We start from the raw sequence: 13,356 nt of genomic DNA on the forward strand, positions 1-13,356 counted from the left end.
TTAATCTGCATTCTGCTTTTAAATGATAATGTGTAGCAGTTGTTGTTGTTTTTTTTAAACCACCATCTCTCTCCGTTTGTCATGCAGGGCCGCTGTATTCGCTTTCAGCGCGTCAAAGATGGAGAGTCCACCCCAAACAACCGGGCCCCTCCTCGTGCACATTGCTCTCCCTCGGCTCCGCCCGCTCCTCCGGTTGTTGAACAGCAACCTCTGGTGTCTTACTCCGTTCCCCGCACGAAGCCTCCGTCAAGGGGGCCCCGTACCACACCACCCTCATGCACCACACCACCTGCAAGGGCACCCCCATCCATGGTACGACCACCTCCGTGTCCACCCCCAACTCGCACACCCCCGGGTCCACCAGGACCCCCGCCTTCTCGACCCCCACCCAGGCTCTAATGATAAATAGAGAGCCCATGATAAAGAGCTGATAGGTCAGCCGATTCCATTAAAAAAAAAAAAAAAAAAAAAACATGTCCTCTCTTCACTCTGATGACTCATAGGCAGCAGAAAGGCTTCAAATCTTACAAGCCAGGAGCTCAAACTTGAAGCTCTGTGCTTTGTTGCTGGACAGCAAAATGTATTTATCTGATTTTAAAATCAGCTACTGACTTTCAAGTTTCTTTTTTTTTTATACAAAAAAAGGGGGTAAACATTTTAGAAAAAAAAAACCAAAAAACAAAACAAGCATGTAGTTAAAGATTAAGTCTGTATGTCCAGTCTTAGATGCAATGGTGAACTAAATGGTTTAGAGTAAGTGCAATCCAGTAAAAAAAGGGGTTTCTTGTGTGTGGCTGAAAGTTGGCTCATGACAGTTTGTGCTGGTAAATACAAAGGGAAAGAATGCTGAGCGAGGGAGTGGTCTGAAATTTAGCATTTTTTATTTTCTGGGTGTCTACAAAAATCACCCCGATTCATCGTTTAACTTTTCAAACAAAAGCTCTTTCTTAAAGTTTAAACGTTCAGTGATCCTATTGAAACTGCAGGGCAGTTACACCGCATTTTATTTATTAGAATACAGGCCCTGTCTGCATATGCTCTCTTTAGTATCAGATACTTTCCTGGGTTTTTTCTTTAAAGGGCAAGGGGCATCTGGGTGGCTTTTAGGAAGTACTGTGGCATGGCATCTGATGTATTTGTCTTCTTATCAACACCACTGAACAATTGTATCTTCAGGGTTCTCTTGTATATCATTTGCATTATTTCATTATTAACAACTTTGAATGTCTGTCTTTAATAAAAATGTTTTTTTTTTAATCTCCTTCCTGCCAGACAATTCTTTCATAGTAATTAAAAGCATGTTATATTTGAAGAATGTTTCTGCACTCGTATTGTAAATCAGCTTCTAGCCTCGCCGGGATCAGTGCAACACGGACCTTATGACACACTTATTAGTTAATTGGCTATTGCCCGGTGCAACATTTGGTGATGTAATGCATTTCTCTTTAAGCAGCTCTTAAACTAATTGCACTTGTGCTGCTCTCCAGACATTAATAAGCTGTCTGTGACATACACCCACAGGCCTCTTTTTTTTTTTTTTTAGATATGCTTTACTAGTACTGGTTTGGATCCCATTTTGCCTTCTGAACTGCCTTAATTCTTCTTGACATTTATTCAACAAGGTGCTGGAAACAATCCTGAGATTTTGACACATATTGACATGATGACATCACACAGAAGCTGCAGATTTGATTTGTCAGCTGCACACCTGATCCACCGCATCCCAAAGGTGACCAATTAGATTTAGATCTAGGCCATTCAGGTACAGTGAACTCACTGCCATGCTTAATAAACCAGTTTGAGATCATTTGGTCTTTGTGACATAATTGTTTATGCTACTGAAAGCAGTGTGGTCAAAGGAATGAACATAGTTAGCAACCATACTCAGGTACACAGTGACATTAAACCATGCTCTGTTGGTACTGAGGGGCCTAAAGTGTGCTAAGAAAAAACTCCTAACACCATTGCACCACCAGCCTGAATTTGAAAGAGGCAGAATGGGATCCATGCTTTCATGTTAGTTAAACCATATTCTCACCCTACCATCCAAATATTACAGCAGAAATCGAAACTCATCATTTTTCAATTTTGGTGTGCCTGTGCAAATTATATTCTTAGCTGAAATAAGTGGCACCTGTTTTGGTCTTCTGCTGTTATTACCCATCTGTTTCAAGGCAACATGATGCAACTTCGACTGTAACAAGTGGCTATTTGAGTTACTGTTCCCTACCTATGAGCTTGAAGCAGATAACAGCTCTGAAAGTATTTTCACTTAGAGAGGGTTGTGCTGGAAAATCCCAGCTGATCAGCAGTTTCTGAAATACTCAGACCAGCCCATCTGGCACCACCAACCACAACACAGTCTGAGTCACTTAAAACCATTTTCTTCCTCATCCTGATGTTTGGTTTGAACTTCAGCAGGTCATCTTGACTAAGTCTACATAACTAAGTGTACTGATTTACTGCCATGCAATTGGCATATTTGATCAGGTGTAGCTATCTGCAAAATAACTCCTAAATTCTGACAACTGCTTTACGTGCTATTCAAATTCACAATTCTAAAAATAGGTGATACATTTGTCATATATTTACACATAAATGCTGCTAGAAAACATGTAAAACCACGTTTCACTGGGAATTAGGGGTTATTGTAAAAGAAAAAGTTAAAATACAATTAATTGGCATAAATTTCTTATGTGTCTTAAGTAGCTGACACGACTTATTTCACAGCAACCCAAGGAAAATGAATCACATAACAGTAATTTATGTTAACCCCCATAGCACAAGCAACCTACATTGTTTGATTCAGTCTCTTAAGTAGCAATAACAGGTTCAAATATTCCACAAAGTTAATGGTGCATTTAGATTGAGCTGTAAAAGCTCTGGGAATGCAGCTTTTCGACTATTCAGAAGCCTACAGCACCCTCAAGGGACCAAAGAACACATAACAGGACACGCATCACACTTCCAATATTGTTTGTATATTTCAGCACATAAATATACTCGTGTTCATCATAGCAGAAACATTTCTCTGATGTACAGCCAAAGGATAACAAAAACCATTAAGGCAGGGGAAGCCTGTAAAACATCTGTTGCTGTGAAAGCTGTCAGGGACCATTTAAAGATGTCAAAGTCTAATAACACACTGCTTTCACCTTTGTAGACACTCATCAGAAACACACACACACACACACACACACACACACACACACACACACACACAAATCCTAGGATTTGTGTGTGTGTGTAAGTCAAACGTTTGGCATATACATGAACATGCCATTGCACACAGTGCATTTAAAGTGCAGTGAGGAAAATACTCTGTTTGTTTTCAGGCTTTCCTCTTTTTCTTCTGCATTTTCTTTCCAGACAGCGCCCCCTTCTGGGCTCCTCTCACCATGCCCTTGAACTGGCCCTGCAGTTTGGCACGTTTCCTTTGAGAGAATAAATAAAAATATGTTACCAACCAAATTTTTAAACTCCAGAGCTTTCAGAGTTTTACAGATCTACACAGTAACAGCAGCTGCTCATACCTGCGATTGAGCTGGGCCTTCTTCAGAGGGATGTAAGCGTAAGGATCAAGCTTCCCTTGTTTCTTTACATCTCCTTTTCCTTTCTGAGGAATGCAAGACCAAAGAATAACCATTCAGAACTACAGCTCACAACTAGGACCACATCACAGTCCAGTTACTGCTCTCAGACTCACCTTTGATTTGTAATCGGCTCCAAATTCCTGGCCATGTCCGAGGGGTCTGTGGATACCTGAACCTCCAGCTGCGTAAAAAAGAAGACGTATAATTAGTATGACGTGTTTTAAATTGCTTAAACTTTTTTTTAGCAACTTGTTTAAGTTGCTAAAAAAAAGTTAATTCAATTTAAGTTACCTTTATATTTCAACTGGGGTTCGATGTCCATTTCATCATCAAAGTTGTCATCATTAAACTTCCTCTTCTGTGACTTTTTCTGAGGGTATTTTGAAAGGACAGAGTAAATAAAATTGTGCTGAAATGTCCCAGAGAAGACAAACTCTGTAGGTTGAAGGTTAAATACTCACACTTTTGACTCCAGCCTCTTCCAGGATGTCCTCCATCTCACCTCCATCTGTGAGGTTTTTTTAAATTGTTATCACTGTCTGATCACACATTAAGCAATGTACGGATCAGCACTGGATCTCACTTACCTTTGTCCTTTACATCCTCATCTTCATCTTCTTTAATGATCAACCGTCCATCTGAGGTCACTTTAAAGCCGTGGTCAGCCTTGGCACTCTTCTTCAGCTCTGGGTTTGTGGCTATGAAACGACAACAAAACTGAGTATACTTTTGTTCAGAAATTAAACTGCAGGCAAAAAGCACCCATTGAAAACAAAACAGATGGTCTTACCTAACACTCTCTGCGAAACCTTAGGATCAAGGAAGTTAAGTGGGTCATCTTCCTCTCCCTCTTTGAGCCAAGCCCGTCCTTTCTGCTGTTTGCCTGCTTTCTTCTGAGCACCGCGAGTCTTTCCTTCATCCTCTGACAAATCACTGTCCGACTCAGCGAGAATCTCCTCGATACTTAAGGGCAGAAAGTTTTTGGTTTTTTAAAGGAAGGAGATGGGCAAATGCATGATGAAAGGCAGGGTTTTATGTTGGGAACAGCGGCCTACCTTTCACCCTTTGCTTTAGGTGCTTCCTGCTCGCTTTCAGAGTCGTCCTGCTCTTCTGTGGCCTGTTTCCGCCTCTTGTTCCGAGCCTCAGCCTTGCGGATGTTTGCTAGCACCTTGTGGTGCTCTGCAGGGAGCATACTCTTCACCAGCTCAAAACTGAGCACACAGCAAGGAAAAAAAACAAAAACAAAACACACAATTAGAGCCACGAGCTAGCTGACAGAGCCCTGATGGCATCTATAAGAATGTGGTGCCTTTACCCAAATTTTCTGATGAATTTAGTGAAGATGTTCTTCAGCTTTGTTCTGAAGTGCCTTCTCATATCATCCCTAATGTTTCCAATGCCTTCCATCTGAACAAAAACAACAAAATATTTAATAAAATAAAATAATGCAACTCCATTAACTACAATGTACAGTACATACCATGACAGTGACATGCGAGGCCAGGGTCTTGGGGTCCATGATGAAGAGGATGACCTTGATGAAGCCTAAGGCAGCCTTCACTACCTCTCTGGTATGAGACGACAGCAGCAGACAAATGTTTTGCAGCAGCTGCTCCATGGTGGTCAGCTCTATGGAGTCTGAGAAAGAAAAGGAAGCACACTGAATCCAGTCCGAGACTCTAAACCTTGAAATCAACACCACTGAATTGCTGAAAGTCAGCAGGCCTACCTTTGTACTCAAACACAAGGCGTGTGAGAGCCAGCACTGCGCAAGTGATCATGGTGACGGAGCCCGTGAGTCCTGCATACACCATCACTAAATACTGCTCCATGGCATCTGGATCAGAGATGGAAGCGCAACTAATTACAAACCTTTACAATCAAGTTTTTTTGTGGAAAGATTTGGGTCCGTGCAAATTTAGCAGAAACAATATGTATGTATGTTACCTTTAGTATTTCCACAGAAGCGGACAAAAGCATTTCCTATTTCCACCAGCAGATTATAGGCACTCTTACGAGCACCAACAGACACCTCCTTCGTACATATGATCACCTGAAAGACACAACATCCTTATAAAAACTGACAAAAACCAGTAGTCCATCTCTCTGTGTTTGCCAGCACTTGTTTGTGACAATACCTCTGGCAGCAGCGTGGTGATAAAGTCTTTGTGATCTTCATTTAACCTTCTTACGATGTGGCTCAGACACTTAAGTCTCGGCTGTGGAAAAGCAATACAAACAGGAAGATAAAAATCAGACAGCAGTATAAACCAAAATATAAAGTCCCTTTGAGTGTCTCGTTTATTTTACTTCTCTTTCAAACAGCACACTCACCCTTTTTGCAGGTGAAGAGGCGTTTTTCAGAGTCTCAAGCGGCACGACTTTGAGTGTTTCCAGATTGGACATGACAAACAATCTACATGCATCTCTCTCTCCTCCACACATCTCCTCTAGCACACGGTACGCCTTCTTCTGCATGCTTGGCTCTTTTGTCTGAAAAAGAAATAAATCAATTTTTTTTAAAAATGCACCAACAGAGACACAGTTAACAAGAATACTACTCAAGTTTGATGGGTTTAAATCAGAAACTACAAGTGCTCTTACCTCCAGATATGGCCTTATCAGCTCAAAGGTTTTAGTCATGGTGACTTCATCAACACAGGGAGCCATAGCAACGACAAGATCCATCACTGACAGCCTAAAATGCAAATAAAGCCAAAACAAAAAGAATCAATTAGACAATGGGGGATGTTTAGAGGCTTCGTTCCTCAAGCTGTTCCTGATCAGGTTTTGTGTAATTTTCTGCTGAAGGAGACTGCTGGCATCAGAGAGTGAAATCAGAGGTGCACTGGGGTTTTTTCCACCCATACCTAAGTGGATATTGCATAATATCCAAATGAATGACAAGACCCAAGGTTCCCTGAGCAGACTATTACATTTTAAAAAGATGACCAATGTCACTCACTTCTTAATCCTCTGGCTCATGTAGCTCAGTGTATATAAATCACCGATTCAGAAGGAGAGAAGGTGATGGCAAGAGATTCTCATTTATGACTTACCGTATGAACTCATTTGATTCTGCGCTGGTCAACCTCTCTGTGGCTTTTTGCAGGAATGTGCAGATCATCTGAGGGTTGATATTTTTTTTTTATTATTATCATTAGTGATAAACCAGCATAAGAAATATGGCCTATGATGGCCTTGATTGCCTATAAATATATTAATTTCTGTACAAATTCAGATTAGATACGCTGAAATATGTCGTATGAAAAGTACTGGGCCACACATCATATTAAAGAGCTCATTGCAACAAGTCAGGTTATTACATGTCTACAAGTGGCATTGTTGGAAATGGAAACATTTAGGTTACAGAGCAGGCACACTGAGTGCTGAGGCTCATAGTCTGTAAAAGAATCCAAACCACCTCTGCCATTAACATCAGCACAAAAACTGTGTGCCAGGAGCTTCATGGCAAAGTGTAGGTGGCCCAGTACTTCTGACCATATAGTGCATGATCAGCTCTCAATGACTGGAGCACTTCAAAAAGTGTTCAATATGGCAGTAACTGCATGCAATTTAGTGCGAAAGAATGCAAGAAAAATAAGCCGTACTAACCGGCATTTCAGTGATACCCAAATACACTTTGATGGTGTCCAGCACAGCCATCCTGTAGGTTCCAGACTCTCCATTAGCAGGCTGCTGGCTGTACACATTGAAAAGGATGGGCAGGAAATTCTTAGAGAAGCGGCCCACTTCGGCCTTTTCTTCTTCTGCAGTGGAAAAAAAAAGGACACAAAACACTGTAAATGAACAAATTTAGAAGATTCAAGTGTTGGGTGACTTGATTTAACCCCCAGATACCTTTTTATCTTTCAATTATTACAACAAGATAAAGGGCATAAAGAAATGATGATCTTGTATTAAGGGACTGTTTCTCTTCCAATTATACAAATCAACTTCTGTCTTTTCTTTTCATGTGAACCTCCAGGCCTCCCATTTTGAAAGCTCTGACCACCAGCGCTGTGGCACTGGCTTCCAAATGTGCTCTTTGTGACAGGCTTCATGGTCTTTTTCTGAATCTTACCTCTATGACTCTGCATCTCACTTCAATTTCATTTTTGTTGTAATCGACTTATATTCAAAGTTTAAGGTGATCCACTGTTGAGACATTTAAGTTCAATAAGTGGATGTTGCTTCTAAAGTTAATGAATAATCATGTTGGATAAACACGATGTTAATATTGACCAAAATACTCAGGGTTATGAATGTTTCCATAATTGAGTAGACATAGGATTATATTGTTCTCTTACTGTTTGACCATGTGTTTTCCTACCTGTTGAGCAGCTCTTGTTGATAATGGTGCGTAGGGCCTGACATACTGTGAGCCTCAGGTCTGGCCGTTCATTGACAGCCATACCAAGAGTGCGGGCAATGCCTTTAAAAGCTGTCAGCACGTCCACAGGGCACGTACAGAAGCCAGGAAGCATGGTCCAAATCTAAAGAAAGAAAAAGAAGAAAGCAACACGCGCTAAAAAATTGTAATAATTCATCAAGTGGTTCTGTTTACTTATTTACATGAAGTTTGTAAAAGTACCTGAAGCTGTAAGGTGTCATAGACTTTGGCCTCCAGTTTTTGCCCTGTTTGCTCCAACTCTACAGCTACAACACAATCACAGAGCAATCTATCAGTACACACAAGCCAGAAAATGCACCTTTGTTCTACCTAACCCTCCAAAGGACCATACTCCTTTTTGTTTACCTCTCTGTTTAAGTGTAGAAGCCAGAGGGAGGAAATAGGAAGTGAAGAAACTAAGATGAGTGTTCTTCACATGATCTCTTATGACTGGGACCAGCCAGCTGCGTGGGAACTCCAAGTCATCGCTGAAGAAAGAAAAAAAAGTTTGTTAATTTGTTAAGCAATAAAAACATCAAGAATACTACTATGTTTGTGTCCTTACTCATAGCCAGTGATGTTGAGAGGCACGGCACCTAGCACCACTTCGGGCCCCATGCTCTCCACAGCTCCTCCTACAGCCAGGTCCAACTCTCCACTGAAGGCAAAATGAGGAGTGGAGCGCAGGTCTGCCAGAGATTGCAGAGACTGTCCAGGACAAAAAAGCATTGAGTTAAGCAAACTTATCTTACTTTGACAGCCTAGTGATCAGCAAAATTTTGTGGCAATACCTTAGTCATGATGGGATGAGCTTGTTTCCCTGCAACTCGATAGAAGCAACCCAGAATCTGCAGCACAAACGGCCAAGAGGCATGGAAGCGATAGGACAATCCTTCTTCTACAATACTGAAACACACATGCACAGCCACAATCGTAATGATGAACATTTATATGTAGTTCCTAAGAACAAAAAGGAAAAAAGACAGACTAGCATGCTTAACACTAGGAAACATACCGAAACATTTTGCAGACATAGGAGGAGTTCCCTGAAGATGCTGTGCCAGTGACGGTGCCCATTTCATCCATAGGAGAGGCAACACATTCAGTCAACAACGTCTGGAAGAGATAACCAGGAATAAATCTTCATCTGGGAGCGTGCACACAAGCATTTACATCATCATCTGCTAAAGATACCCATCTTCATTGTCCCTTACCTTTAATGTGTTGGTGGCTGCAGAAACCACCTGAGTGTGAGGTGACAACAAGCAGGACATCGCAGCAGAAAAGAGGCGAGGGAGGTGACCCAAACTCAGAGAACTCTGCAAACTAGACGACAAGGATGTTGTGGACCAACAGTCGGACTGGAAAATGCACAGTTATGGGAATCTGTTGTACTGTTTTCATTTATTACCTCGCCAGGTGAATGTGCGCTTTCTCCATGACAGCAAGCCAAGCGAGCAGCGGCTGTAAATCATTCTCACTGGGCAGGTAATCGTACAGAGCCTGGAGATAAGAGATGACAATTGAGTTTTCACACCAAGCTTTGTATTATAACTAAAAATCGAACTTTAAAAATCTTGTTTGGTTTATGTTCACTCACAGTGATGATCTGTGCGTTGAGTTCTGGTGAGAGCGTCGAAGCATTGGGCTTCCCGCTGAACAGCTGATGAAAGGCCTGCATGGCACTAGCGGTCACCAACTACAGTCAGAGACATCGACAACTATATTTGAGTATCCACGATGATGAACAAGGGGGATTTGGCAGCACCTATGAATATTTTTGTGTTCTCACCACATGACTGAGTGTCATCACTCGCAGCAGAGTCTCACAACAGGACTTGACAGCTCCCAGAGGAAACGTCCCCATCAGCTCCTTCAAAAGGCCAAGCACATGGAGTGCGGTTGTGTCCTCTTTACTGCCTATGGGGAAAAACACAAACATTACCCACAACCTGCTGGACAGCCATAGAGTCGCACAAATCTTCATCATATAGAGAACAACCCGCGGTCCTAATAAACCTGTTGTCTCACCTCCTGCTTGCTCCATTTCTTTTGTGCAGAATTTGGCTGTGGTAACTGCAGCAGGATGATGGGCTGGAGCATTTTCTGTAAACAGGAAGTCACTGCCTCTAAGAATGGAGCAAACACCTTGCTGTGCTGCTTTACGGACCTGAAAGGAAAAAAATTCAATGGCACAAATGTCCTCACTTTTAGTATTTCACTGAATGTTTAATACAGCTGATGAGCAGTAAATCCAAGACAGATTGAACGCATCTGTTTAGTGTGGCTGAGCAGTTACGAGCAGGTTGGTGGGACTCGCCTTAGGCTTGTTGTGCACTGTGAAGCTGAGAAGGCCATGGTAAGCCTGGAGAGTAGATGGGTAAGTCCACACAGATGCGTCCTGCTTCCTCAATAGAGTGGCCAGACATGACAGTATCTGCAGAGGAGAAAAATAACAAAGCTAAGCATTGCTGCAGTTGTCAAAAGAAGAGCCAAACAGACACAGAAACAAGCCCACTTACCCATCTGAGTGCCGAGGTAGTGTCAGATGTGGCCTGTTTGGACATGACATCCATCAGAGCCTTGGTGGTGTCGGAAAACTTCGACTTGAGGACCGGAGCAGGAACACTAAGGAATGCAACACGTCAAGCAGATGGAAAAATGCAACACACCAGTTGAATTTATTGTGGACATTATAAGCCACGCTTATATAGCTTAACACTTTAAGGACTTTCTCTACTTTCTGTCGATGGCGGGTGGAGAATATCATCAGTTAACCTAACACGCATGTCTCTGAACTGTGAGAAGAAGCCTAAGTAAACCCACGGTTGAGAGACCGTGCAAACTCAAGAGAGAGAGAAAAAAAAAGTCCCAAGCCAGGGTTCAAACCAGGAAACTTCTTATTGTGAGGAAACAGTGCTGCTTAGTGGAGTAACATTTAAGTATTTGGGTCCTACCGTTTCATGACAAGGTTGAGGAGGTATGCCACTGCAGCCTGGGATTCTGCTGTATCCACAACCTCCAGGGTGGTCATCTTAGGGGAAAATAAGATTTAGTGGATTTTGAAAAACAAAACCTTGATTTACGTTGCCTTTCGAGCAAACCACACCATAAAATCTAAAAGAATCTTTTTAAATAAAGCACTCACCAAAGCAGCAAAGTACTCTGTTTCAGTCTCCTTCCCACCTTGACTGCGGATCACTTCAGTAACGGCTGCCAACACGGCACAGATCTGTAGAAGACAACGTTAGAGCTGCAGGGAAGCTCACTGTCCAGCTTTGCTCACAAAATAAACAGCACACAAACTAAAATGTTATCAATAAATGGCCCATCATAAAAGTGATGCCCACCTCTTTGTGTGCAGCTGAATTAGACTCCCAGAAGCGCTGCACCTTTCTAAAGGTAAGGTTGGAGCAGTCTGATAGGCCACTGAGGAAGGTACCCGAACTTCTTTGTGATACAGCCTCTTCTGGCTCTTCTTCCATGGCGGCATCTTTACGAGTGCCGATCTCCAGCGGACCGGCCTGCAGCTCATTGTGAAGCTTGAGAGCATCGATTGTGAGATCACTCTTTCCTGTGGGGTTAAAACAAAAAACAAAAACTGAATTCTAAAACCTTATTACACCAAATTCTGACCCCAAATTAGACATGGAGACAGATGTGCAAGAAAGCGCGACCTTTAGTTTTTCCCTTTGACTGACGGATTACCTAACCTCACCTGCACAAGCATGTGGTTGACTTGGGGAAAAAAAAACAAAAAAATCAATTAACCTTCCCAAAGAGGAGGAGACCAAGCTGCTTTTTATTTAGGCATGCTAACTGTGAACCACTACCAAATCAACCAGTCAATCATAGTTGCATGCCACCAAACCTATCATCTAATTTTCCATGCATGCATGCTTTTTCAGACATTTCCAAAACAGTAAAGACAATCCCAAAGTATTGGAGCCTTTGCACACCTTAGTCCGATGCAACCAGTTTTCCTATTTTGTTTCTACAATATGTTCAGACTCAATAATAAAACAGCTGATGCTGAAAATATGTACAGGCCAACCTTTTAGTCTTAGGAAAAAAACTGAGCAGGAATCAATAAAGTGAATTGACAGTCTGAACTTAGATCACCACTGACGACAACAATATCTTACCAATAACCATCCTAACTATTGCTACACTATTCTTTAGTTACTTTGGACTCTCATAATTAAGCAGACCAGATAAGTAAAGGGGACGCTTCACCCAGTGTGCTGATGTAAATACTCAAATCACAGCTGGATGTTCAAACCTAAACATGCTGTTGCTCATACAATCAGCTGGCTACAGAGCCAAAACAACCACATTTGCGTCTAATAACTGACAAACTTTGCACATTTATTGTAAAGCACATCTTTTCTAGGCTTAATAGGTGCAGGGCAGATACTTTTACACAACTAAAGATGATAGCTTGGTCTTTGAGCTCCAAACACACAAGTAGCTGTTGCTCTAAAACTAAACTGACATACAAGTTATTTAACCTGACAAAAAGATATAGATGTGGCGATATGACGTTAAAGTTTCTGCCAGCAGCTTGAATGTGGCTGCTGATTGTGTCAAAACCTAGAAAGATTAAATGGCTAACGCTAGCCGGAGACCCACGTGTAGAGGGAACGCTTACCGGTGGGTCGGCTGAAGAAGCGGCTTTTAGCAGCCTGACGGAAGCGACTCGTCTGCGGGTTAGAGTCGCTGCTGTGTCCTTTTTTCCACCGTTTGAGCTTCGACGCCGTCCCAGAGCGAAGTTTCCCCGATTTCACCATTTTCGGGACTGAAAATAATCACGTTACACCACCAACTGTGCCCGATTCTGTCGCCTACCAAACTACGTCACAGCTTTGCTCACGTGTCACAAGTTATGTTTCCTGAAGATGGCGCTGTCCACCACAGACAGCGTGAATAACACGAGCCTACGGTCCATGACTGCAACTACCCTGACTGCCATCGTCTAAAGAGAGATATGACCTCTTCTGCAGATAAAGGAAACCCGTGACCTTAATTTAAGTATAGCTTTGTCAGGTGTGGCATATAAAACCATATAAAAAGAACGATGATACAAAAATACAGCCAGTCATTACACCCGTCTGCCATTTTAGGTACACATTTTCAACTGCTTTATCACAAACATCTTATCAGCCAATCACATGGCAGCAACTCAGTGTATTTAGGCATGTAGACATGGTCATGATGACCTGCTGAAGTTTAAACCAAGCATCAGAAAGGGGGATGAAAGGAGATTTAATTGACTTTGAAGGTGGTGTGGTTCTTGGTGTCAGATAGGCTGGAATGAGTATTTCAGAAACTGCTGATCTGCTGGGATTTTCCTCTCACACAAACATCTCT

The 13,356-nt window shown here is 42.1% G+C and overlaps 2 protein-coding genes across 4 annotated transcripts in view; one reads left to right on the forward strand and one right to left on the reverse strand.

The window, feature by feature from the left end:
- antxr1d (ANTXR cell adhesion molecule 1d) overlaps nt 1-1,312 on the forward strand; it is a 29,528-nt gene extending 28,216 nt beyond the window's left edge. For all 3 annotated transcript variants that reach the window (XM_026190044.1, XM_026190045.1, XM_026190043.1), the window contains exon 18: nt 88-1,312. In XM_026190044.1, the coding sequence (XP_026045829.1) occupies nt 88-399 (312 nt within the window). In that variant the 3' untranslated portion in view covers nt 400-1,312. The remainder of the gene's footprint in view (nt 1-87) is intronic.
- Nucleotides 1,313-2,959: 1,647 nt separating this feature from the next.
- rrp12 (ribosomal RNA processing 12 homolog) lies at nt 2,960-12,983 on the reverse strand. The gene is made up of 34 exons (XM_026190671.1): nt 12,638-12,983; nt 11,337-11,560; nt 11,135-11,218; nt 10,944-11,020; nt 10,509-10,614; nt 10,307-10,423; nt 10,018-10,156; nt 9,779-9,906; nt 9,587-9,685; nt 9,398-9,489; nt 9,201-9,312; nt 9,002-9,102; nt 8,778-8,892; nt 8,552-8,694; nt 8,353-8,474; nt 8,188-8,252; nt 7,927-8,089; nt 7,209-7,363; nt 6,653-6,720; nt 6,198-6,291; nt 5,928-6,086; nt 5,732-5,812; nt 5,541-5,646; nt 5,323-5,430; nt 5,074-5,231; nt 4,909-5,000; nt 4,649-4,804; nt 4,384-4,556; nt 4,181-4,291; nt 4,055-4,101; nt 3,885-3,963; nt 3,707-3,774; nt 3,534-3,616; nt 2,960-3,434 (listed from the first exon to the last, which is right to left on the reverse strand). Exons 1-34 carry the CDS (start codon nt 12,774-12,776, stop codon nt 3,332-3,334), a joined length of 3,867 nt encoding a protein of 1,288 aa, XP_026046456.1. The 5' UTR covers nt 12,777-12,983; the 3' UTR covers nt 2,960-3,331.
- Between the last annotated feature and the right edge of the window lie 373 nt (nt 12,984-13,356).

The sequence above is a fragment of the Astatotilapia calliptera genome, chromosome 13 (genome assembly GCF_900246225.1).
Source record: "Astatotilapia calliptera chromosome 13, fAstCal1.2, whole genome shotgun sequence".
Taxonomy (NCBI): domain Eukaryota; kingdom Metazoa; phylum Chordata; class Actinopteri; order Cichliformes; family Cichlidae; genus Astatotilapia; species Astatotilapia calliptera.

Coding starts and splice junctions, on each gene's coding strand:
- rrp12 (XM_026190671.1), bottom strand. CDS start 12,776: ATGGTGAAATCGGGGAAACTTCGCTCTGGGACGGCGTCGAAGCTCAAA. Junction 9,490..9,586: donor TCAACGCACAGATCATCACT/GTGAGTGAACAT, acceptor TCTTATCTCCAG/GCTCTGTACGATTACCTGCC. Junction 4,557..4,648: donor CCTAAAGCAAAGGGTGAAAG/GTAGGCCGCTGT, acceptor TCTGCCCTTAAG/TATCGAGGAGATTCTCGCTG.